A 26,034-nucleotide genomic window follows, 5' to 3' on the forward strand; every position below is an offset into this window, starting at 1 on the left:
CTTCGCTTTATTCAAAGAGTTCAAGTTTTGTTCATTCAAAAGATGGCTTTGACCCAATAACTGGGATGTCAATTTTAATGCCGAATAAAAAATTAAACCCAGTTCTACCCTATGTGAAATCTGCTGAAACAGCGGAGCTGCGGGTTGTCTTTACGAAGATTTCGCTTAGCTTTGGCTTCTTTCTTGTGCGGAATGTTAGAGTCGTCTTAGCGGCTAATTTTTATGCACTCAAACCTCGTTAATTGGAACTCTGAGGGGACGGAAAATCTGTTCGAATTACCCGGAGTTTGAACTAGAGGAGGTCCCTTTGGTTGACGGTACAGCGCACGCTTCCAGTATTAGAAATGCATGCCGGATAAAGTAGATGATATTTCACGTCTTTCGGAGGGCATTTTCAATAATTACGTGCTGCGAAAGTACGGCATACGTCATGGTCAGTTCGAGATGCGAACCCGAAGAAGCAGGCGATCCATATTGCGACGGTCGCGTGGTTTATGCCTGCAGCTGCTTCAGTGTACACGGAGCAGGCACGCGGTTACGGGTTTGGGAAGCTACGGAGGACACAGTGACGCATTTAACTTTGGCATTCGGTTTCGAAATTCACGAAAAGTAGTCTGTGCGGGCGGGCAATATTGTTCGAATTAACCATGGTACGTGTTTCACGTTTAAATTAGCGAGGATTTTCCCCCATTCAAATACACGTCACATCACCGGACCAATGGACCAGTTCGAATTAACGAGGTTCGCCTGTATAATTTCGTTCCGGAAAGTTCCGGTAAAAGAATAGTTAAAGCCGTTTACTGTATACGCATACTTCCTCCGTAGATGGCCGTGTATTGACAACAGACAGTAATTCTGTTACGTTTACAACTTCGCAGTGAAATAATTAATTATCGGGATACTTCAGTAACACATGACACAAGTAACACAAGAGTCGTTTTCTGTAATTTTACCCCCTCCGTAGATGACCATGCTTCACTGCGCAACAGGTAACCTAGAAAAGCCAGCTTACACCGATCTCTTAAAGTCGGCTTCACCCCTAAACCCAAATGCATTCTTGGGAAGACATTGTTTCAGGGGAAATAACAGCCGTCTTAAAGCAAAATACGGACGCCCTTGGACCTATTATATATTTTTCAAGTGAAGCTTGTATTGGCTGACTCGTGTCGCCGTCGTGTCGCCGTCGGTGCCGTGCGCCAGGACGCCCCTCACCCCCTCTCCTCCCTCCTCACCCGCAGCTGGCGGCCGGGTCAAGCCATACTCCCTGCCTATCAAAGGCTCTCCCTCCCTCCGGAGAAGGGAAAGGAAGGTCAGCTCCCTCCGCGCGCACCGTTTTTGACAAAAAAGGGGGAAAAATAAAAATACCAAAAAGTTAGATTAAAGTAAACAAAAACTGGCAAGACGCGTCCCCCATGAACTGGGAAGGAGCTAATTGTGAGAAAAGATCAAATGTCGCACGTAAAAAAAGGGCCTAGTTAACAAAAAGCAATTGTAAATTGGTAACACCCGCTGTCAGGTTCTATGAATTTTTTCCATACGCTGAGAATGGTTGGCCTACGCTGGGTCTGTCGCCGGAGACGATCTGCTGGATCCTAGTCATAGACAGATTCGCTGTAAAAACGTGTTTCTGAAACATGTATTGAGGCCCACAAGAGCAATTTCAGCCCGCTAATTACAAAAGGAGCAAAACATGTTTGCGCCAATAGCGAATAGGTAGGCTTACAAATGAGAAGAAGAAGAAGAAGAAGAAGACAAAGTAGGAGAAGTAAAGGATTCACACCCTTATTTTGCTGATAACTAGGCCTAAACCCTTATGACCTGAAAATTATCTGTTTGGCACTCTGGTCCCAAAAACCTTTCACTTACTACCATGACAAGCGCCAGTTTACGATTTTTCATTTGTTGCACCTATACGCCGTTAATTTGATATCACTTCAGGCTTTTATTGACACTATACCTCGTCATAAACGCCAAATTATAGCGCGAGTCATTCATTGTGAATTGCTTTATTTATGCTTTGTTTCCAGGCGTGTAAAAGCAAAACGGCTGCAAAAAAGTAATCGCTTATGCCAGCCGTGGTCTGTCGGAGGAAAAAAAGTATTCAGTTCCAGAAAGAGAATTTGTCTCGCTATTGTACATACGGGTCATTTCTAAACTTCGGTATACGTTTATGGCAGACTAATCAAGGTTGTAACGGATCATACTGTGCTGTGTTGGCTAGCAAAGTTTAAGGGCCATTCTGGCAGACTAGGGTGATGGAGACTCCACAAGGAGTAGTAGTAGTAGAAAACTTTATTTTAGAAAATATAGGGAGGGGATAGGTTAAAACGATTAGAGGGACACTTGTGGTAAGAACTCGACGTTACCGCCATTCTCAAAGGCGATATGAAGCATTTCAGACGCCGGCTGCCTATCGCGCGCACCTATGGAGCCACCGCCTCCGGACGCTGACGAAGACTCCTAGCCTCCCAGCAGCGCGGCGCCCCCAACTTGCACGACACCACCCCGAAGTACACAACGCCGCCGCGCCTAGGGCTTTCTAGCGCAACCTATCTGTATTCTTCCTCAAAGTACCTTCTCGTCATCATCACAGACCTAGGCGACGAAACATTGAAGCGTTCCACTACGACCAGTCTTCCGGGCACCTCAGTACAGCGTATACACTCCGAAAAATCAAAGCAAATTACTATTGTTCCCGCCTTATATTTCACGTCACTCACTGCGCGTGAAGCTGCCGCAACTAACATACCAGCGGCAAAAGCTGCCGCCAACGAGACTTCCCATCGCTGATCCCTTGAAACCCTTGCAACAGATCGAAATCGACCTCCTAAGCCCGTTCCCTATACATCCCGGACTTGGAACAGGTGGATCGTTGTACCCACAGACTTTCTTACGAGATGCATAAACATCGCTCTTCCCAAGAGGACTGCACAGGAAGTCGCTGCGACATTGAGCCACTGTAGTCCTCATCATGGATTGTGGAAGGGCCTTCACTCTGCTGACCTCATGCAAGGGGTCTTACTCACGGACCAACACGGACAACCGATGGATAACCCCGTACCACTCCCAAGCCAATGGACTTATACCTGTGCTACTCGGCCGTTTCAAAGACCTTCCGAAGACCTTCGAACCAATTGTCTATCGAGTGGTCGATTGCAAATACATAGGGTGAACTTCCGAGGGAGCATTCAGCTGCCATTTGAAGTCGGCGTGTAACACAGGCATTACAGAACGACTCAGCAAGACCTTCGCGTGCTATTCATGTACGTCACGTTGAACAAAAGGCAAGGGACTAAATCCTCTGTTATGTCATGTTAGCTACAATACGGCTGTCCAGGAAACAAGTACTCCGTTCGAGCTTGTCAACTGTCGACGTCGTGCTGCCGTACGTAGAAGACGACGACCCCAACGCCGATGCCCAAGAATACCTGCCAAGTGCTGATGAGGCCCGTCAGCTTGCTTTCTCGCGTACGCACATGCATGTTCTTAATCGTCTTCCCCTCCAGCCTCCAGTCTAGGAGATCCTTGAAAGCAATTTTCGCATGTAAAGGCATTGCAGTGTCCTCCACTCAGCCAAGCCGAAGAAACACATGGAGTAGAGGGCAGACTCAGAATACGGCCATGTCCGACAGTAACTATATAGGACACGACGACGATGCACGCGGCCCGAGGACTCAGTCCATGCATGGTTCTCTTCAAGCCGCATACTGCGCTAGATAATAGACTTTCTTTATTTTCTCAGCATTTCGTTTTAGTGCAAGAGACGATGCGCACTTAGAAGAGGGTAATTCATAGAACCAAGCATTACGATTTTTAGTTTATGGTTTGTTGATTATTTTGTCCTGTGTTGAAAGCCGAGCATCCGTTTGACTCTTCTGGCGTTATGACATGCCCGGGGGTCTCGTCTGGTAGGGGCAGCGCTTAACCTGTTTTCCGCGCACCTAGACTGTACTTGTCTGATAGCAAATGCTCTATATTTGAGAGAGAGAGAGAGAGAGAGAGAGAGAGAGAGAGAGAGAGAGAGAGAGAGAGAGAGAGAGAGAGAGAGAGAGAGAGAGAGAAAGAGAGAGAGAGAACACTTTATTGTTGAGACAACAGGTTCAAGTTGAGGAGGGGGGCTCAGCCCATATGGCCGAAGCGACTTGTAGCGCCCGTTGCGTGAGGGTCTGCTGGTCCACGATGCAAGAGCTACCCAAGGCCTGCTCCCAATGGGTGAGGGTAAGTCTGGACGTTTCTGGAAAGGACAATGCTCCGATATAAATGCATGCAGCGCAAACGACTGGCCGCGTCACTTTGTTTGACTGCTGCTTGGCCTTTTATTATTGCAGAGCACGAGTTCGCTTCGATACACTTGCTTGACTACAAGAACGTTGCGTCATTCTTGAGTTCGTAGCAATATGGTGCTTTTTAGTAGCTCGGCAAAACTCGCGTCTTTTACATTTTTTTTTATTTGACATCATCTAATTCGCATGCGTGCGACAATTTATAGGCTTAGAATGCGTTCGCGCAGAACATTTCATAAGGTTTCCAGCGGCCCACCGACAGACCCGCGGAACGACGGAAGGATGCTCAGTGCACTTCGAAATGCTACGAAATTTGGGAGCTCGCAACGAATCTGATTTCAATCACTTCTGGCAGCCATTGGCACTCACCACCGCAAGTATCTCGAGCTGGTCGTTTAGCACAGGTATTCTATCGACACTTAAAGACGGTCGATGGACGTTAAATAGTTCAATAAACGTATTTGCAGTCAATCAATATTCAGACATAAGTTTTGCGAACAGAATTTGGAGGAAATATGAAACAAACGCAGAAACACATTAGCCATTTTTGCCACTGAACTGTAAAACCTTGAAAACTTCGTATTTACCCTAACCTTAGAGCCTTATGGGGGCTCAACGATGCGGTAAGGCATGCGGCGAGTAAAACGAGGATGTAAACAAAAACACCGCGAAAGCATCGTCTCCCAAAGCTTCACCATGATTACAGACGAAAGTAACTGGACACCAAAGGGGTGAAACAAATGAAGTGACCTTCACCAAAGCCACTTAACTACTCCAACCATTTAAAAAATTCACCTGATTGTCAGGCCTCCTGTGGTTATTAGCGACGTTGTGTTATGTGCTGCATCCACCCTTTGACATTAAAACAATGGTCGTCGTTAAACTACGGGCATATAATTATATTCTATTTAATATCTGAATTTTTTATTTTGATTTAACGCACCCAAATATGCCTGATCCCAGGGGTTATGAGAAGCACCATTGTACATGTCTTCACTATAACTGAGTCTGAGTCCATACGTGGAGTCCTCCAGAGTGCACTGAAAACTCTGCGTACGGACGCTCTAATGTTTTGCTTCCACCGGAAATGCGGCCACCGCGGCTGGGAACCGAAATTGCAAGCCTTCAGCATAACGGCAAAACGGCCTGGACAAGCCACTGCGCGAGACCCAGCTTTATCTACAGTAATTCTTTTGTTTTCTCATTCGGAGTACTTTCGGAGCGCCAGAAAACACTTTGCATACTGAAGTGCCTGGCGGCGTTATTTTTTGAAGGGGTGTTTTTTTCCCCTCAAAGTTACTATTCGGTGCCTTCCTCCTTGGAGTAGTTTGCCCTCGTGCGTCTACAGTCATGGCCGAAAAAGGGGCTCAACAAGGGGCTTCCGCCCGAGGGTCCGGGCCCTTCCTCTGCGTCCCGTGCTGCAGGCGAGAGGGGAGCGTGTGTGCGCGGCGTGCGGGGGGGCTTCTCGGCACCACCGCGGTGCCGGCCGCAGCAGCGGTCGTCTAACCGGTTCTGGCGGCGCTTTATCCCGATTGGAAGACCAGCGAAAATCATGAACCGAGCGCGAGGGTGGACGAACAAAGTAAAGGATGCCCGAGCGGCGAGGAGGCGAAAAAAGGGTCGGAAGAGTCTACGGTACACGCCATTCGGTCCGGCCTTTGCTAGAGCCGCCGCCGTACCTGGCCGCTCCTCACGCGTACTCCTCGCCGTTCGAATCGCCGCTGCTCTCAGCTGTTGCTCGCCTCCGGACCTCCAGCCTGTGCGCGCGGCCCCTGCGGAAAGCGCGCCGCCGGCTCACGGACGGGATTGTGACGACGCGTTCCCAGTGGCCGTGCTCCGAGGAACTGACTGAAAAGGATACGCGTCCTCTTCCAGAATACACCAGATACCGTTTTGTGGACGTACGTCGCTTCATTCGGTGAGTGAGACTTTATATTTCCGTCCGTTTTACCTTCCTTGCCTCGTTGCTTTCGGTCTCCCTAGAGTAGCCAGCGATTGTGGCAGCGAGTGACGGGCCGCGTGTACTTGTTTTCGAACACCGTGTCTCCCCACTGCCCCACTTCCCGGATCAACACCGTGCGCTCAGACTTCGCCTTCCAAAGTCTAAACGCACGACTGGCACTAGCTGAGATTGATATTTGTTCTGAGTTGTGACGATTGTGCGAGACAATGAAATTCCCTCGTTGTGGTTACCCCTTTGCCTGCACTGAGGAGAACGACGATAAACTGATAGCTAACGACGTGCACGAGGAAGCTGTGTGGGAGCAACAGGAAAGAGGAATGCATCGTAATATTACGATGGCGTGGATGACGATGTGTGATGCCTTCGCCTTCCTTCAATTTCAAGGTACGGACAGAAATAGCGACTGTGAATCGTGAAAGTGTCCCGGAACGACCTGACCGGCATATTTTTCACTGGTAGACGTGATCACTCATATCATTGTTAGCTGCCGTGCACGTTGACCAGTGTTAATGTGAACATGTTAAAAAAAAAAAAAAGAAACCCGAATGTTCCTTTTCGAGCACTTTTCTGAGCCTTGTGAGAAGCTTTGCGATCAATATTTAGCAAGCACTACGTTGAGAAAGTTTTGGAAAACCTTCAGCTTCGAAGAAAGATGAACATGATGCTCCTGACTGCGAACACGACATTTACGCTGCACGCTTGACAGCACAGGTGCAGCTTCGGAGCGTATTCGGAGAGATATACAAACAACGCGCGAGCTGGCTGGCCACAAAATTTGGAATTTCGATGGAAAGGGGAGTGGTAACGTAGGGCCGCTTTCTTCGAGCACCCCTGTAACAGTGCAGTTAGAAGAATCATTGTGCATATTGCAGTGGAATGCAGCCTTCGCATCTCAATGTGAGAGCTCACTTCCTCTTGATATGTTTATTTTCACACCCTCGAAACACACACACACAAAACGCAAACAGAAACATTTATACGGTTACGTCTCATCTCGGAGTTTTCCACCATGTTGGCAGTGCCGGTCGATGTTAAGACAGAGAAAATGTGTCATTCCCTTTCGTAACTACGTGCAGTTTATTCTGCTCGTATTTGCTCATATGAGCAACACGTTTTGAGGGTGATGATAAAAGGGTGATTCCAAGAAAGCTTGACACTACAATTTTTTTTGCGGGGGGGGGGGGGGGAGGGGGGGGAGAGGAAGGCATCCCTTTGGCGGCTCACCCACCTGCGAGTGCTTGAAGGAGCGCTTGCCACTCCCCCCACTTATCGTAGACTCTCTGTCGAAAATAAAAAAAAAAGGGTGCGGGATGCGCGCGGCGGCCAGTAAAGCTCTGCTTGTGCTCCGCAGCTAGAGCAAACAGATTGCACTGTTCCAAGCGAAACTACTATTTATCGAGGACCCGCGCTCCAGGTACACAGACAGGCGTATAATAATGGATGTTGCCCAGAAAGGGTCCGGGCGTTTTATTTTTGTGTGTGTGTGTTGTTTTGCATGCCCATTTTTGTCTTTGATATTTCCACACAAAAATTTGAATTTATATTTTTTTATAATCGGCTTGAGTTTGCGTATTTAGCGGTGCACCTGAATTGTGCAGTTGCCAATTATAAGGCATAAGCACCCGTTAGACAAAAAAACTATTTAGGGTGTATTGCGACAGCCTACTAATAAGCAAAGCAAACCACGAGGCAGGAATAACCGACTGCGCATTCTATTTACCGTACCTTTTTTTTTGGCGAATTAACACGTGTCCTGCTTATTTCTATCCTCTGGTGGCGCTGGGTGACCAAGCGCTGCAAAAAGAAGGGAAAGGCAATTAAAAAGTCATGCACGTCTCCGTCTCACGACGGCGCTGGTTGAATGCGGAGCTTTCTAGTGAGGAATTTCTTAGTTGTCACCTGAATTTAGACTTTGACTCGCAGACGGTTTGTAGTTTGACTCGTTCAGCTTTGACTTTGACATCACACGAAGTTTGGTCTTTTGATCGTAGCCGCTTTAACTTTGACCTTTTGCCATAAGAATTCGCACGAAGAAAGCTTCGCGTTCAACCATCGTCGTCGTTAGACGGAGAAGTGCATGATTTTTCTGTCTAATTTTGTACATCCGTGCACCCCTCAGCAAATCCAAACTGCTTCGACCGAGGTAGAATGGCGCATTCGGATAGACGTCGTCTTCACAACGCGAGGGACCCAGGTTCGGTTCCGACTATAAGAAGCGTTTTTCCCCCTTTCATTTCACACATCACCATCATCATCATCGTCGTCGTCGTCAGAGAAAGTTGGCTTTCCTGCAGTGTGTTTTCGATGCGACATACGCCATCAATGAGACACGGAGGGCTTCGTTGAATATCTATTCGCCTTATTTTTCTGGTACGTTATGGAATGGTCCCACCGTTTATACATACCCCGACCACGACCGACTCTGCTCTCCTAGGAACGAGAAAGTAAAAACAAGGCGAAGGGAAAATGACGACGCTCGCACTTGTCTTACATCGCTACAAGCGCCACGTTGGCGGACGGCATACGTACGCTGGTGGGCGCGGACGGCGCGCCATAGTCGCCCAGTCGAGCTCATTGCGCAGAATTTATAGCACACAACACGCGTGAGTTGTGTGATGAGCGCAAGGTGAAAGCTCGCCGTTATTAGCGTTGCCTGCTTTGAAGGAAATGAGTGGACGTGGTCGTCGACTTCTCCCGCGCGTTAGAGCTGGGTAAAACCAGCAGAGACAAGGAAAGAAATGATGTTACGTGCGCACTACAGCAAAACTTCATGGTCAAATGAATGTGCGGCGGAGGCAGGGGTGTGGTGACAGACAGGGAAGGCGGCTCGGGGGACAGTTTTGCGTTTATTTTTATAGTTTTATTAATAATCTGGTTTCGTCGTTAATGCAACCGTTACTGCGGCTGGGTTTCGTCACCCGGCCTTTTGGTCGTAAAGTGGGGAAAAAAATGGGGGACGGGTGGGGGGGAGGAGGGTTACGCGCCGTAACTGCGGCGGCGCAATTAGACGCACCGTAGTGGAGGACTACGGATGAAGTCGACTACCTAGGAATACTGAACGTGCACCGAAATATCGGCAAATGAGAATTTTCGTTTTTCCGACCCGACTAGAAATACGGTCGTGACCACGGCCGGGATCGATCCGCGTCGTCGTGCTAAGCAGAACAGCGCCTTAGCACTGAGCCACAGCGGCGCGTCACTCAGAAGTGCATGGTTGGAAGCAGGCTTCATCTGTTCAAAAAACACTGCCCTCTATTATCGGAAACGAAACGCTAAATATCGGGAAGAACCCGCTGATCGCCCACCCTCGCGCTTCCTTCCCTTCCATCGCAGCCGGGATGTTACTCACACGTGTTCCCTGCGCGCATGCGTGGTGTGAACAGCTGCGATCGCCGTATATCCTATAGATGAAGGCCGACCCGGTCTTGCAACTAAAGATTACAAATAAAAAAAAACAATTTAGCTGTGCATGTTCAAACTCTGGTCGACCACGCTCGAAGCCGGAACCATTCCATCCCGCGATGACGATTCTTTCTTCATTTTTTTTAGTGTGCACTTGCTTCGGCCACATCACGCAAAACAAAAAAATTGTCATTTTTACTTTTTGTGTGCGTTCATCGCCTCATAGTGTGGAAAAAGAACAGCTTTTGTGGCACGTCCTTGCCCACTCTGCAGGCCTCTGCCCCCTGGATCATTTGGCAAGCGTAGTCGTGCTGTTCCGCGGGCTCTGGCACAACATCAGCGCATCGCTTCTCCTCGGATTCTTTCGTTTCGGTTTCGCCCGACCGTCTGCACTGCACGCGATGCTCACGCGCGAGCCTGCCAAATGACGCTGCTGTTCTCAGTGCGCAAAAACGTGTTTTTTCAAGCTCCGCGGTGAAGCATTGCCCGTTAGAGAACATGGATGTATCGTAGAAACATCCTTCAGTGCACTTTCGGCTTTGTGGTAGAACGCAAAAAATGACTGCAGTCGACCCCGCATAACTTTTGGACATCCTCTGGAAGTATCTTAAATTGAAAGGGCCTTGAATTGTCATAGTGTGCGTTACCAAGCAGCATCCAGTGGTGATGATGCGACTTACTACCTGTTTCAAAGGCATAATAGCATTTATTAGGGTTTCCCAGCCGTTTTTGTGACATGCGTGTGTGCAGTGACGTGTGTCGCGCAATATAGGTGCGTAATTCCGCGTAGGCGGCTGAATGCCGCGCGTGACTGGTACACTGAAGTGGAAAATAGGTGATGGAGGAGGTACGAACCGCCGCGTAGAGGAGGGTAGGAGCGGAGTTTAAATGCATGATTTCGTGCATGCGCAATGCTTATGCGAGTGAATACCTCGCAAGGCCGGCGCACTGGAAGAAAGAAGTGACGGGGGACGGAAGAGGTGTTGCACAAGACATCGATAGGGCGCCATATTTAAATGGATTGTTTCACGCATGCGCGATGCTCCATGCGGCTGAATGCCTGCCAGGGGCCGGCTGTCGCCTGCTAGGGGGAAAAGAGATGGGGGGTGGGGGAACTGCCGCGTAGCAACGCAGAGTGGTACTTGGCGCGGAATTTAAATGCTTAATGCCACACAAGCGCTATGCGTGTGTGACTGAGTGCCTCGTGTGGCCGGTGCACTGAGGGGTTGCATGCATCCTCACAATCGTGATTTGTAAATACTAGTTGTCGTCAGTATCGTTTAAACACCATGGAGGGAGACGAATATCGCCATTTGTGGCCTAGCCGGCCAGCATCCGACTATCACCGATGAGGCCTGGCCTCAACTCTCACCGTCGAATGTTTTCATTGGCGAGGGGTTGTCTTTGTTCACTTCCCGGAGTCAGTGATTGATTGTAGGGTTTAACGCGCCGACGCAACGCTGGCGATCAGGCGCGCCGTAGTGGAGGGCTCCGGATTATTTTGTCCACCTGGGGATCTTTACGTGCGCCGAAATCTCGTACACACAGGCGTTTTTGCTTTTCGCCTCCATCAGAAAAGCGGCCGCCGCGGCCGGGAATCGAACCCGCGACCTCGTGCTCAGCAGCGCAACGCCTTAGCCACTGAGCCACCGCGGCGGGTGCTTCCCGGAGTCAATCATCTGCTTTTCCGCACCACGCTCTATCTATCGCGTTCGGCTCGATACGGATAGTGTATCCGCGCGCCATCCATGGCACCCAGATTTTTCGTCTTCTTTCTGGGCTCAATTCTCCGCTAGACTTCTGAACTAGGAAGATGTGCCTATCGTGTATGACCCAGTGGGTGCAGCAAGAATGTATATCCCGCACGAGACATGCACGCTTGGATTCCGACCACTCAGTAGCTTCTTTTCTTCTTTGGCATTTATTTTTGCTTTTTTCTTGTGGTCGGAAAAATATAAGCTAGATCGCGGTGCTTTACTAAACGTTTGGGCGAAATAGGCTATCTCTTATAAAGAAAAATCGCAAAACTCAATAATCATTACAAAGCTGGTGCTTTTAGTTGCATATGAAGTATGACAGCAGAGTTCATAGCGAAAATTTTCAATATTGTGTGAACACATAGCGCACGTCCCCTTCGCTATCATCGCGGCGTAGCGAAGACGTCTCCGTTGCTAGGCGACTATACTCGTGAGAGCACAGTTAAACCCTACAAAAAAAAAAAAAAAAAAGACCCGAAAAAGAAAATCTCCACGTTCTTTCAACAAGCGCTAATTTTCACAACAGTCAACACGGTACCGTGGGTGCGCGAAGCGCATATACGTCGACTCGCACCGGCTTGGCAGGACCGCAAGCCTGGCAGCTATCATTATGTCGCTCTCTTGGCAATGACTCCCTGCCCTGTCTAGAGCTGTGTTTCTATTTCCTCCGCAGCGGCTCCTGTTCATTCATTCATTCATTCATTCATTCATTCATTCATTCATTCATTCATTCCCGTGCCGGCATTATCCTTACGATGTTAACGAGTCCACGGAATGACGTAAAAATATCCATGAGGGGTGAGGGTTACGTGCAGCAATTCCATCAGCTCTGAAAAGTCATGTGCGGTAAAACACTGCCAGATATTTTTTTAAATTATACCTGAAAGTTCGCGAAAAAAAATGATTGATTGGCAGTCCAACTTACAGCGCGCTACGGTGGATTGCTGGGCTTCATGTTTCACAATACACCTCCTCTTCCAACCCTCAATCAAAGACACAGACTCAAACAGAAAAAAAATAACTAGAAAGAAAATGCACTCCATTAGTAAGAAAAGGGGCAGTTTCTTTGGAATGGTGGGAAAAATATAGAACCTGAAAACGGGGGGGGGGGGGGGGGGGGAATCGTATGGGAGTGAGGACGGCGTTATGCACGGCACACACGCGGCTGGAAAAGGAGGTCTGCGTCGTCTAAAATGAGCGATCCCCATGTGTCCGTAGCGCGCATTTGTATCAGAGCGCCTAATTTGCATATAATTTTGCTCAAGAGCTGCACGCTGGTTTGTTGCGGCTCACAATTTTGCGGGGCGCACGAAAGATGCTCTGCGCCGTCAAAAGGGGGGGGGGGGGGGGGGGGGGGGGGCATACGGGATTTTCAATCCTCTAGCTTAAATGTGTGCTTGGGTGCTGAGCGTGTGTGTATATGTGTGAGCATGTTTTTTTTTTCTATTAAATTTATTCTACACTCCAGTGCGGAGTCTCATGTATATGTTAATTAGGACTTCCAAGTTTCGGGCATAATAACTCTCGCATGCAGCATTATATTTCGATTTCAAATTTTCGGCTTCTGTCGCTGATATTCTATTTCGATCATTACCATAGTCAAACAACAATTTATACTCGACTTGGTGGAATATTGAATGCGGCGGATGAGCTCGATATTGCGGGATCGATTCTTTGACGCAGAAGCTGGCGAAATACAAAACAACCCGCGTGCATGACATTTCATCGGCCGCATTGCCCTTCTTCAGATGACAGCCATTTTAAAAAATCACCGTATGTATGATTTATTGCATAAATTCCACCTCAATCGCTGCACCCAAATGGGCAAATATGATAAATGACGAGGCACAGCCTACGCAATTCGACTCATGAAATGTGATCTTGTTTGACATTGTTTGAGTCCAAAAAAGATATGCTGGGCCCGCTCATTGGGCTATTGTCCGAATTCGATACTCGTTGGTGATTGTCTTTTCTGATGAAGCAGGCGGACGAACGTTTTTAAGAGTGCATTCGTCATGAGCGTGTGAGTACTAGGCGACGTGGATCGTATGTGTTTGCCACGAAGGAATTTTTAACAGCAGCGCTGTTAAACATTTTTTAGAGAAGAGCTGTGTTTAGGCAGAGCCTCTTTACGTTCATCGCGCCATAAAACCTCGAATAAAAATGTGGTTAGGGAGGTGCCGGGAATCGCACGCGAGAACATTACGCCGTGAAACCGCAATATAACCACTGGGCCACCCCAACGGCCCAACCAAGGGTTAGCAGCGGTGGGGAACAATAACATGCGCAGCCAATAACATGCGCAGCCAATAACATGCGCAGCCTTTCGTTGCAAATGTCGTCAAAAGACGATAGTCTGTATCAACTTTTGCCAAGTAAATGCCTCCCTTCGCTTTCCCGCTCACCTCTCATGTTGTTCCTCTTGCGTCGGGCTCCACCCAAGGTAAAGACGCCAAAGGTTTGCTTAAATCATTTTAAATTTCCCGCGTTCCACTGCTCCAAACCGGGTGTCGCGATGCCAACGCTGCCGTACGGCGAAGACGCACGTGAATCGAGGCGCCCTACTTCAACGTTTATAGAACCGCGTTTCCCTACTCCACGTGCGTTGCAAGCAGAACGTGGAACGTATCTAGTGGAACCTCTCGTAACTATTGCCAGTTGATTTCTTAAAATGGCGCCAGAAGCTATAGTGGCGCGGGCGACAGCAGGCGACCGCGGAGTGAATTTTTTTTCTGCAGTTGATGAAGTATTTCATTTCGCAGAAGTCAAGCTTGTACGATTTTTTATAAAGGAATACTGCAAATATCACTTACGTATTAATTTGTTGTCTTATATTTGCGTAATGTCTTGTTCTTCTTCAACAATGTCGACAAGTATGAACATTACACCGGACCAAGACGGGTAGATTTAGCGGTGGCTATATAAGACTATTGCGCAGGCATTGTTTTTCTTTGGTCGGGTGGCTGAATCGAGTCACAGACAGACAGACGGACAGACAGACATACAGACAGACCAAAATTTCTGGGTTTAAGTAGCCCAAGAAAGACTATCGTCTTTAAAAAAAAAAAACGCTTCCCGCGGTCGGAATCTAACTTGGGTCCCTCGCGTTATAAAACCGCCGTCTATCCGAATGAGCCATCATCGCATTCCGGGCGCGCATCATTTCCTTTGTGTTCGTAGCGAGGGCGTTGGCTTTGGCCTTGGCCGCAGGTTCTAGAACGTGTTAACGCGGTAGTCGCTATACTTTGGGAGAGATGTGAAAGCCTGCGGACGAAACGATCCGGGCCTGCCAGACAAGGAGAACTTTCAGCGGCAAGTTCGGAAATAAATGTTAGGTGCAACAGCCGGGTCTTCGAAGAAGGGACAGGGGCCACCGGGTCTGCTGTTTCTCCAGCCTTGCACCACCAGTGCAAGCTGCACCAACTTTTTCTTTTCTCGCGACATTATCTCAGCATCGAGCAAGATTAACCCATTCGCGACATCCCTGCACTAAAAAAAAAAAAAAAAACTGCTAAAGATACATTCAAGAAAGATGTACAATTTTTATTACCCTGAATGCATTATAATTCTGAAAATTTGCTTAAGATTATTTCATGCGCGAAAAACGCAAGAGCGAGGCCTAATGCCGGCAACATTCAATATATTTCTTTTTCCGGCGTAACGGAAACTTCACCGCTGTCATTGAAACCACATGCGTTGATATCTTTCGGCTGTAGCAACATTTTTATTTACGGAATATTTCCGCTATGCCCATACGCTTCGCTTTTCTCCGTATACGTACCCGTTTTCTGCAGTGTCTTACTTGTAAACGTCTCTAGCATTGCCCAGCATCATGTTTCAACCCGCCCTGGTGGTTCAGGGGCTGAGGTGTTGCGCTGCTAGTAGAGTGCGAGGTAACGGCTTCGATTCCCGGCCGTAGTGGATTTTTTTTTTCTAATAGAGGCCAAAAAACCGAAACCCGCAGTATTTTGGCGCGCGTTAAATATCCCCAAGTGGTCTGAATTAATCCGTATAGCCGTCCACTCGGCACGCGTCACAGGCACAAGCTTCCGCGTAAAACTCCAACTTGAATGGGGAAACTCATGATATTTAACTCCTCCTTCTCAACATCTTTTGTGGTACGCTTTGCCACAGTGCCTCATAATAACCACTTACGGTGGTTAACGTAGAATATGTTCAGACAACGGCACGCTTCGACTAAACAGTGAGATGCACAACGCACATTCTATTTATTTTCGGTCATATGTAGTGTCATTCTCCCCATTCGCGTGTACGTTGGTCGCCGTAATCGATAGTTTAATGCACTATGATAGAACGGATCTAGGCGAGTATTCAAAAAGTGGAGGACGGCCGAAGGCTATCGATCCGCGATGGCCTGGCGCCGTCGTTGGCGGCGTTCGCGAGGAGAAGACGACTTGGAGCGGCGTCCGAGCTGAGCAGGCCAAAGCCTGCCCCGGTTCCGCGTCGGCCCAGTCAAGGCGAGCGACCTTGCGTCAGTTTCCGCTCGCTGGAGCGGGGCCGTGCGTCGCCGCTGCCCGAGTGCAGCAACGGGGCCGCCGAGCGACCGCGCGGAAACGGCAGACACAACAGCGCCAGTGGGAGCGCCGACAGTGTGGGTACGAAGGGCGCCATGCCTGGCTTTCGAGCGGCATTGTCGGGAACGAAATTAGGGTTCACGCAGTGGAAAAGCGAACGTCCCTGAAAACGGTTACGGTAACGGCACAAGCAAACCTTGACTGTCGATTCAGGCGCACGTGACAAAATATCAAGCCTGAAATTTCCTACTGAACCATGCAGCGCGTGACAACATGACCACACTGAAAGGAAACAATGTGTGCTCTAGAAGAAATGGCAATCAGCTTCCAAAGTATCTAGAAGTCTCCCCTCAAATACAGAGAGATGGGACGGACAGGGAAGCAGAAGAGCCGATAGACGAGGCCGTGCCGCTTGGGAGAACCTAGAGGATGTCCAAATGGAATACATATCAGACTTCAGCGTTCGGTCTGTTGCGTGTGCGTGGGCATGGTGGTCAACGTGGCTGGGTGCACATCTCGTGCGTCTGTCCTCGCTAGTGTGCTCAGAGACGTTGACCATACCCCGCGCAGCCAGCTTCCCTCATTGCCCTTTGCGCGATTCCTGGCGCCGTCTTTGACTACGGGGCTATACGAGCTTCGTGCCTCCACGAAGAGGCTCTTGACAGCGTGAGGTCTCTTGCAGGCTTTGAAGGCTATTCGGTTCGAGTTTTACCACTTTGCACCTTTTCACCTCGTCTTCCCTATGAGTGCCGCCATTTTGCAATAGGACCGTCTTGTTTGGTTGGTCAGGTTGACCGGCTGAGCTAACCGTCCACTAGTGCCCCAGCGCAGGACACGCACGCATTTTAGGCACCTAGTTGACAGATAGGCAGGCGGGGGGGAGGGGGGCATGAAATAAACGAAGCAAATAAATAGCATCTACCAGCGTAATCGCAGCTTATCGACCTTTACCTAAAGCTTTATTGCCTAAGGAATGGGTATACGCCCTATAAAATTCCTGCGAACCTCCTCCGCCCCATGCCCATGTCCGACCAACTTCTGCGTCCGCCTAGGGAGCAAAATTGATGAACGCCGATGACAGACATTGCTTTGACCCAAAAATGGGATGTGCGCTGCGACATCGCGCAATGCAAAATACGATGCCTGCATTGCGCAATGTGGCAGCGCACGCCTCATTTTAGTCGAACCAAATCGCACGCAGGGCCTCGTCGTTGGCCCACTATGCTAGTTGATGATGATGATGATGATTCCTATTGGTTTCCCCTTTGAAGCGGGGTGATGACATGTCATCTTACCAAAAAGGACTAATATAACCATGTTTTACACTCTTGGTTTAATACTAGCGCTGCTTAGGGCAGGCACTAAAGCTTATTAGGCCCGAAATACTTTTTTTCCCTGTTACCGGTGGTAACTGTCCTAGGCAATATTCCCCCCTCTGCTTTTCGTCCACCAGCATTCTAATCTTCTTTTCGTCCCCTCGACAGCCTTGAAGTTAAATTCCTCTCTGATACCCTTAAATCCTAGGGCTTCTGAAAGCCCAATATTCCCTTCATGTAGCTTTGGATGGATACCCTCACATTCTAACACTATGTGCTGCATAGTTTCTGTTTCTTTTCCGCAGACCACACATACCCCATCATTTTGTGAATACTTCCTCACAAAACTCTTAGTTCGCAGGCAACCTGCTCTAGCCTCAAAAAGCAAAGCACTGCCCTGGGAATTATCGTAGAAATTTTCCTTTCTGATGTTCATCTTCTCAGCCCTGTACATCTCTAACGACGTTTTAGCTTCCATTTTTTTCCCTCCATTTATTCGTTTCAATCTGCCTTGCCTCTTTTTTGGTTACCTTGGCTGTTTTGGATTCCCCACTGTTCTTTCCGTATTTCATCGTTAGCCTTCTAGTCTTTCTTAACCACTGCGTGTCCACGCTTTTCATGTATAGGTACCTAAAAACCTTAGCTGCCCACCTTCGTTGATCCATTGCCCTCAACCTCATCTCAAACCATATTTTACTCTGAGCTTCTCTAACTTCAAACGACGCCCAGCCCATATCTCCCTGAACTGATTCGTTAGTTGTTTTTCCATGCGCGCCTAAGGCCAAACGTCCTACCGTTCTCTGGTCTACTTCAAGGCCTGATAGAACGTCTGATTTTAAGCAGAGTACAGCATTCGCAAACGTGAGACCCGGAACCATTACTCCTTTCCGCATTCCTCTTACTACTTCATATTTGTTATACCCCCACAGAGCTCTATGCTTCATTATAGCTGCGTTTCGATTGCAATGAGCTTCCATTGTGGTAAAACCGACCCACGGTGATTTTCAAGTGCACGCTAGTTGCAGTCATTTCATTCGCTCGTAAGATAAACCAGGATAAAAAACAGGAACAGACGCAACAGCGCACCCACCGATCAGGGACAGGATTCAAAAAGCTGTTCGCACGTAAAATATCGCGAGGGCAGTTTGTGATTTGTCGCCACTTTGATTGTCATCTCGCTTTTCACGCGTGACCAATCGCGCTTGGGCGCCGGACAGCCACCAATTGCTCCCACAATATTTCCCGCGGGAACAACTTTGAGAAGCCGGGTCCAGGGCACGAATACCGGAACCCCGTTGTTTTCGTTAAAAAATAATTTTACAGCGGAGCTGTTGTGGGCTGGCTCTCAAGTTTTTTTTTTTTTTTTGCGTGCGTAGACTGAGAAAAGCCGCTCCCCTCCTTCTCACCTCATCCCGCCCTCGCCCTCTCACTTCGGCACGCCCTCGCCCTCTCCTGCCCCCTCTACCTGTACGCTCCTCCGGTGCTTCATATTTTGATAAAAGATGGCGTATATAGCCGCTGAAAAAATATTTTCCTAGCATGGCTTTTGTGTTTTGAAAAGAAGCCTACTTTAAGGAAATAGATGTAAGCTTGGTCTTCGTAAGTTGGCTTCCCGACATTGTATTCTGTAAAGTCAAGTCCACTCACAAAGAAAGAAAAATGGGCGGCAATCAGGGCGAGACCACGACGACGCTCAGGATGCGGACGCCAAGCGTAAGCGCGACGCCCGTCGGAACACCGAATACCGCGAGGCGGAAAACGCAACACGGGGGCGGGGCTGCCCTGGCGCGACGACACGGTTTGAGCGGAAGTTTGGGACCGACCAATAACCCACGAACAGCTCCGCTGGTCATCCTACTTCGCAGAGTGGAATGACACTGATTTTTTTTAGCAGTACCCAGCTGAGACAACTTGACGGGCCCTTTCGACGTTCAAAATATTTGTGCAAGGAGATAAACGCACTATACTCGAGCAAGTGGCAGCCAAGCGGTAGACACGGGGTGCTCTAAGTTTTTATTTTCCTTTCCACAATAACGCTCGTGGTGTCACCCAGCAGCAACGACGCAAGCGCACCGCAGAGGGAGCGTGTTTTTCAATTACCGGCCTTGATATTTGCACGCCCAACACGCTCACGCATGACCAGGCCGGCTCACGCTGCGTGCTTGCGTAAGTAAGCCTGCGCGCGGGACCCCCGCGCCGGCGCGCCCGCAGCAGCTCGATATTTACGGGTTCGCTCGGGACGGCTGCAGAGCACTCCATTTCCGCCGGCGCGCTCGGAGCGGACAGAAAGGTTCGCCGGAGCGCCGAAGGAAGGTCAGCGTGAAACTCGAAGAGACCTGCGAGGGGGAGAGCCGATGAAGAGGAAGAAAAAATGGGGGGCTGGCCGCTATGGCCGCCGCGTTCATTCAGTCCACATCGCGAAGCATTTCAAGGCAAGGGAGAAAGACAGCGCTGCCTGTAACCCGTGATGACCGTTCAAGTGCAATGATCTTTCTTTTACGCCGACGTCTCAGTGTCTCTGACACAAAGTGTTTCCTTAAAGTAGACCTCAGAAGCGCGCTTCCACGTAAAATACGTCCGGGTGGCCGAGATTCTTGACATTCTGTCGCACCACTCGCCCAATGACCGTGTTCCCGAGCGCAGCTTCGGCAGCTCGCCCTGACCAAACAAAGAAAGAAGCTGAAGGAAATGCTGCAAGGCCGAAGTCACCAGGAAACAACTGAGCCGGGCCTTCGCCTAACGATAAAGACATGCTTGCAGCCCCAACCCCGATGACGCTAAGAACCGGTTCCGTCTTCAATTTTTTTCGTTAAGGGTTTTTGACCTTTTGTGTATTTGTGACGAGACAAAATGACACCAGTTTTTAGGATCAGTGGGGTCGTAGAGGGCTACAAAGCCAAAATGGGGCAATTTTCGCGCTAACGGGCGGGTTTAACGTTTCGACTGCATGCAGCTCGGAATCTTCAGTTCAAACATCCCGGGATTTGTAGACATTCAGCAAACACTGTGCGCGTCGTATACAGACATAATGAAGTTCCTCTTACATCAGGGATGCAGCCCCCGCGATGGGGAATTCAGCCCTCAAGAGCAAGCGCAGCGGTTGAAGCGAAAAACTGGTGCGCGGCTAGGGCTCCGTGCCACACATCTAGCCTCGACTGCGAATAGCAGACTACTCCATACGGTGATAACAGCCCATTCAAGCACATTGCGCGTGATCGGCGTACACTGTGTTTTTGGCGTATTATTTCTTTTTTTTTAACAGTGCAGCCAAGAGTCTGTTATTTTTTGAGGATGTCCTGCAGAAACCGGTGTTCGCTGGTGTTCGTGGGCGTGCACAGGAGTGGCTCTGGTTGCGCTATAGGTTGCTTATTGTCGCGTCCAGGGGCAGGTCCAGAGTGACCGCTTGGGAGGAAAAAGGCCGGTCTAGAGGGAAAATACCTCGGAGTATTGCCAAGAGGGCAGGGAGCATGGCACGCACTGTAGGCTAGGTATACAGTGGTACTTCCTGGAGTGCCTGGAGGACACAGCTCCAGAGGAGCTTAGTTGTTTGCTGTGACTATTCCTTGTTGGTTACTGTGACTATTACTTGTGACTATCGCTCGTGTATATTGCAAGCTAATCGGTTACATTGCACGACTAACCGCCACCATCTGTCGTGGTGTTTGTGGCATGCAAAGGCTGGGTCATACGGGGTATACTACGTCTGGTAGCCTCAGCAACAATGGCTTGGCCACATTTCTAAACAACGCAGTCATCCCGAACTGTCTCGGATTGGCAGGGCGACGAGAAAAAAAAAAAGCTGAAAAAAAAAGAGGGCGAACTTCGTAGGGGGTGAGAGCAACAATTATGGAGCACTTCATTTGTTGGGAGTCGGTTCTTCTCCTGTTTCGATAAAATTGTTCTGGTAATTTTTTCACGCATCGATTTGAAACTACCAATTTATTGGCTGTTGTCATTGGCCGAGTCTCTTAGACGAGCTTAGTTTTGTTTCAGCTTCAAAATACTTGCTTTTAGTGGGCAATGAAACCGTTCGACAATTGTGGGCCTTCAGTCGCGTGATGGTGAAATTACGAATTAACCAGTGGTAATCAATGTTGGAACGCCAGCTTACAAAAACCAAGCTCACACCAATTATTTTAGTGTCTGCCGTTCACCTCTAAGGAAAAATGCATTGCTAGGGGAATATCTATTTCAGGGCAATATAAGTCGTCTTATAACAAAATATGGAGGCCCTAGAACCTTCTTTCTATTCTTTTATTAATTTTTTTATGTTTGTGTTTGTTCTGTTTGAACGCTTGAAGAACGCAGCAATTTTCCTTTACCTTCTTGTGTTTTGCCTATCCAAGACTATGTGCGCTAAGGAATGTTGACACGCACAAACCGTGCCATCAGGAGTAGAAGTCTTAGAAAGGTTTTGCCTATATGTCTCCATCTTCAGACTTGCTGTTATGGAGGGAACACAGATGGTGCTAATTTTTTTTTTGCAGATAAAGCTCTTATATACAACTCTACATGGCTATAAAGAGGTAACACGTATTGCAGAGAGGAAAAAAACCGCTGCAACACAAAAAGCGTGGATCGAAATTCGACCCCCAACCCAAACAACAGGTTACGAGCCAATTAAAGGATACTACGCATTAATGATTGCATTATATTAGCCTTGTGTTGAAAGTGTGACAGCTAGAACTGTTGCATCCTATTTTTGTCGGTGCATGACTGCATGGACAGAGGTAATGGACAGGTGCAGTTGACGGCCTTTAATCGGCGGTTCCACAATAAAGCTGACGCCAGTGGCTACGCGAACATTTTGCGGTGGATAGGTCTATAACTGCGCTCCAAAGCTTTGTTTTCCGTGTGAACCTTGGAAGACAATATGGAGGACGTCACGGATCGATTGACCCCATAAATAAAAACGCGGCCTCGGCTAAAGAGGAAGTGGGCGCAAGTGAGCGTGACCCTCAAGGAGAGCAGTTCTTGAAGACAACTGCCAATCAGTGACACGGCTGTCGGACGTCAGCTCACCAGTGGGCAGTTGAAAACAATCGAAAGCGTACAATCTGGGCGCCGTGTGCAGGCTGGTCAGATCGTATACCTGCATGGCCGGAACTGCGCTTCGTTGGGTATCCGCAGAACGCATTCATCCGTTACAGCGTATATAGGTGTGTGTGTGTAACTGTTCTATACACGCGTGTCTTTATACCTCGTGCCTTTCCTAAAAGCACGATTGCGAGGCCATTTGCTCAGCCCTGTGGATCGACCTTCATCATTGTTTTCAGGGGACATGACCAAACAGTTAGAAGGGGGAGGGTGGGGGGAGTAAATGCGCCTGTGCAATTTACGGCTGATATGATCGACAGTAGTTGGAGCGGTTGCGAAATTGATTTTGTTGCCTAGACCGTATACCTCGCCTTTAAGGGCCTGCAGGCAGCCCCAAATGACACGAAAGCGGCACAATACGAATATGAATCCACAGGCTTCGACAACTTGATTCATCAAGGTCAAAAGATGGCCTGCTTCGTGTATTACTTTTCGCTAAAGTATTACTTTTCGCTAAGGAACTAACGAATTTTGATTGATTGCGGAGTTTTACGCGCGAAGCTACACCTTGGCTATGGGGTGCGCCGGCCTCCGGACTAATTTCGACCACTTGGGGACCTTTAACGTGCGCCGTAATCTCGAAAATACGGGCGTTTTTGCTTTTCGCCTCCATCAGAAAAGGGGCCGCCGCGTCCGGGAATCCCACCCGCGTCTTTGGGCTCGGCCGCACAACGCCACAGCAACTTAGCCACCGTGACGGTTCTATGAACGAAGTGTGGTGAGCGTATTGCGTGTTCGCAAACCATGAATTGGCGTTTATTGAAAGAATTGGCGTCAGAATTTGCGAATGCAGGCTCATATTTTCCGTGTTCGCGTTTAATTTGTGGAGGACGGTATTAGATGCGCTGCGCATTTCTCTGGGTCGGGTCGCTTTTCGTGGGTAATGGGTAGCGCAGCAGACATTTTTTGCAACAGACTTCCCGCTTGTTCGACTGATAAGAACCTCCATCTTGTTCAAACAAATTTCCTGTACAACTTCGGTTCGAAATGCGCAAAATGGCTCTACGTACAAATGCAACGAAGACAAAATGAGCGCTATCGTCTTGATAAATTAGTAATTACAGTTGCCCAGTTTTCAATCATCTGGAGGTTGGAATAACTCCTATTTTCTAGGTTGGCTCGATCAAAAAAAAAAAAAAGAATGGCGCCGTTCACCATTTAGCCTTTTCGAAAAAAGGAGGAAAAACGTGTTTGTGGTGAGGGGCCAACAGCGAAAAAAATGTTAATTGGTTCTCAACTCTGGGCCGCTGCAGTGGTTTGAAATGTAATCCTTACATATCGAAACGTGTTAAAAATGCAGAAGCTGGCATCGCCCTCACAGTCATCATCGTTATCTTGTTGTTGCCCTATGTAGAACAAATGCAATTCCAACGACTTCTAGCCTCTTGATAGCCCGCTTTTTCCCTGTTCTATCTTTCTTTTATTGTTTTTTTTATCACGTGGCAACCGTATATTAATATACACTCACACTTCACGTTAGCGCTCCATAGCCACGTTTGTGGATGCCCCATTGACGTCGTATAATTGGCGTTACATTCCTTTCGTTTGCAACGTGTATTACTGAGGCTCTTGGTAGTTTGTGTCAGTATTTCTGCTCCTCAGGCGTTAATTCTACTAGTTGGCGGTCAGCCAAACGAGGACAAGACATTCTTCGAGTTCTTAATGCGTTTAGCTACTTCCTCAAAATTTTATGCGCATTCGTTGCAGCGTGCGGCACACGTTGCACAGTTTTTGCACTGGCACCATGTCGCAGCGCAGGTCCTCGTCATTCACTAGCCCTGCATGCAGCGTTGTCGCAGTTCGCATTTGAATGCATCTCGGCTTTGCTGAACAACGAAAATCTTACGTAAGAATGATTGATTGATTGATTGATTGATTGTGGGGTTTAACGCGCCGACGCAACGCAGGCGATGAGGCGCGCCGTAGTGGAGGGCTCCGGATTAATTTTGACCACCTGGGGATCTTTATCGTGCGCCGAAATCTCGTACACACGGGCGTTTTTGCTTTTCGCCTCCATCAGAAAAGCGGCCGCCGCGGCCGGGAATCGAACCCGCGACCTCGTGCTCAGCTACGTAAGAATGAGCATACATTCTTCGCGTGGTCGATGGATTTGCCGTTCAAGTGCTTTCTCATATGCGCCTCCTATGGGGCGGATACGTTGGGTACTGCCAAACGAGTTTACCAAGGGGCTGTATCAGCAGACCCTGATGTCTGGAACTGAGCGCAAGTTATGCTCATCAATACCAAAATAGATTTCTTCATTTCGTCTCATTGCTGTCTATTTATACTACGCGCTCCTAGCGGCTGTTGGGAGTTTCCAGATAGGTACTAAGATATACAAGTGAAGAGTTTCCTTTATCTAGTTATGTTCTTTTTTATTCTTATTAGGCTATACCTCAGGACACGTGCGAGGCCTGCAATAGTCGCAGGGAGTCGCAGTGATCAGCGTGCGACCATCCGTCGCTCCCCATTGCAAATCCGGCTTTGCGGGTGCCAGACGCTTCTAGCGCTACGCATGTCCGTAGAAAATGAAAATAACTTACCGGACGTGAGCACTGTCTGTGCACTGAGCGGCGACAGCACGTGAGCTGGTTCCCATATAACTGGCAGCTGGCGACGGGCCTCCCCAACGGCGCTTGGCCAAGTGCCAGCTGGCCGGCCACTCGCTGAACAGACGAGATGATTTTATCGAAGCGTCCAGTGAGTGCCGAACGGGCGGTGTTGGGTGTAGTGGCTCTGAATAAAAATTGCGGAGGGCCCTGAGTCTGCCTATGTGCGGAGATGCGAAAGCGAGGGTGGGCCGTACGGTATCTGCGAGATTCGTTTGCAATATGACCGCACACATGCAGGCCGTTTTGCTGAGATATGACGACGTTTCATTATTGTTTAGGCAGCGCGTTCTTCCAAGTCCAGCGGGTGGTCGTTGCCGGCCGTCAGGACCGCGCATACCCGCTTTCGCAGCCAATGACGCCCTTGCTTTCGAGTCACATGATGCGTTCGCAGCCAATGGGAAGTCATCCGGCGTATCCTGCTTAAGTCCTGCTTGACAACACGCGTGTGTGAGATTCCGATGCGCATTAAGGAACTCTAGAGGTTCGAAATTAATTAGCTGGTATTCCTATAGACACGTCTCATAAGCTAGGTGTAGATCTGACGCTTGAAGCTAAATTTGATGCTTTTCTGCTGATGAATTAGCTTTGCAGCGCCGCAAGAAACACCGACGTTATTTCCGGTGGCGAATATTTTCACTGATCAAGAACCAATAATCAAGTGAACTAGTGGCACCAAAAGTGCCTAAAATATCGAGATTCAAAAATTCAAAATTGAAAAATAAACCATGAGCATTCTTTGACCAAAAAATAGCATTCATTCTTGAAAAACGCTGAAGAAACCCTTTCTAGGGTTGCTGAAGGGACGCGAAGAATTTAGACCTTTGCAACTTCGTCCTAGGAGCAGCCTTTTTATCAGTACCATGGGCTCTGGAGCTAGCGGTACTATATAACTGGTGCAGTCGACAGGCTGGCCTAACTGCACATAGGCAACACAGCCCGGGACATTTACACATGCTTTATGAAACTTAAAAGAAGAAATAGGCGTATTCACTAAGTCGTGTCAAGAGTAATCGCCATGAGTAATCGCCTCGTTTCAGATCATGAGTCGGCATGGCAGTAGTCGGTACCA

General features: G+C 48.6%; 1 protein-coding gene across 1 annotated transcript in view; it reads left to right on the plus strand.

Annotated features, from left to right (window-relative positions):
• Positions 1-5,857: 5,857 nt before the first annotated feature.
• Positions 5,858-26,034, plus strand: part of Cad99c (cadherin 99C) — a 206,807-nt gene continuing 186,630 nt past the window's right edge. Inside the window, exon 1 of the mRNA XM_077685562.1 lies at positions 5,858-6,201. Coding sequence (XP_077541688.1) covers positions 5,873-6,201 — 329 coding nt within the window. The 5' untranslated portion in view covers positions 5,858-5,872. The remainder of the gene's footprint in view (positions 6,202-26,034) is intronic.

This window comes from Haemaphysalis longicornis, unplaced genomic scaffold (genome assembly GCF_048455015.1).
Source record: "Haemaphysalis longicornis isolate Haplotype H1 unplaced genomic scaffold, Haemaphysalis longicornis Haplotype H1 scaffold_1, whole genome shotgun sequence".
In the NCBI taxonomy this organism is placed as follows: Eukaryota; Metazoa; Arthropoda; class Arachnida; order Ixodida; family Ixodidae; genus Haemaphysalis; species Haemaphysalis longicornis.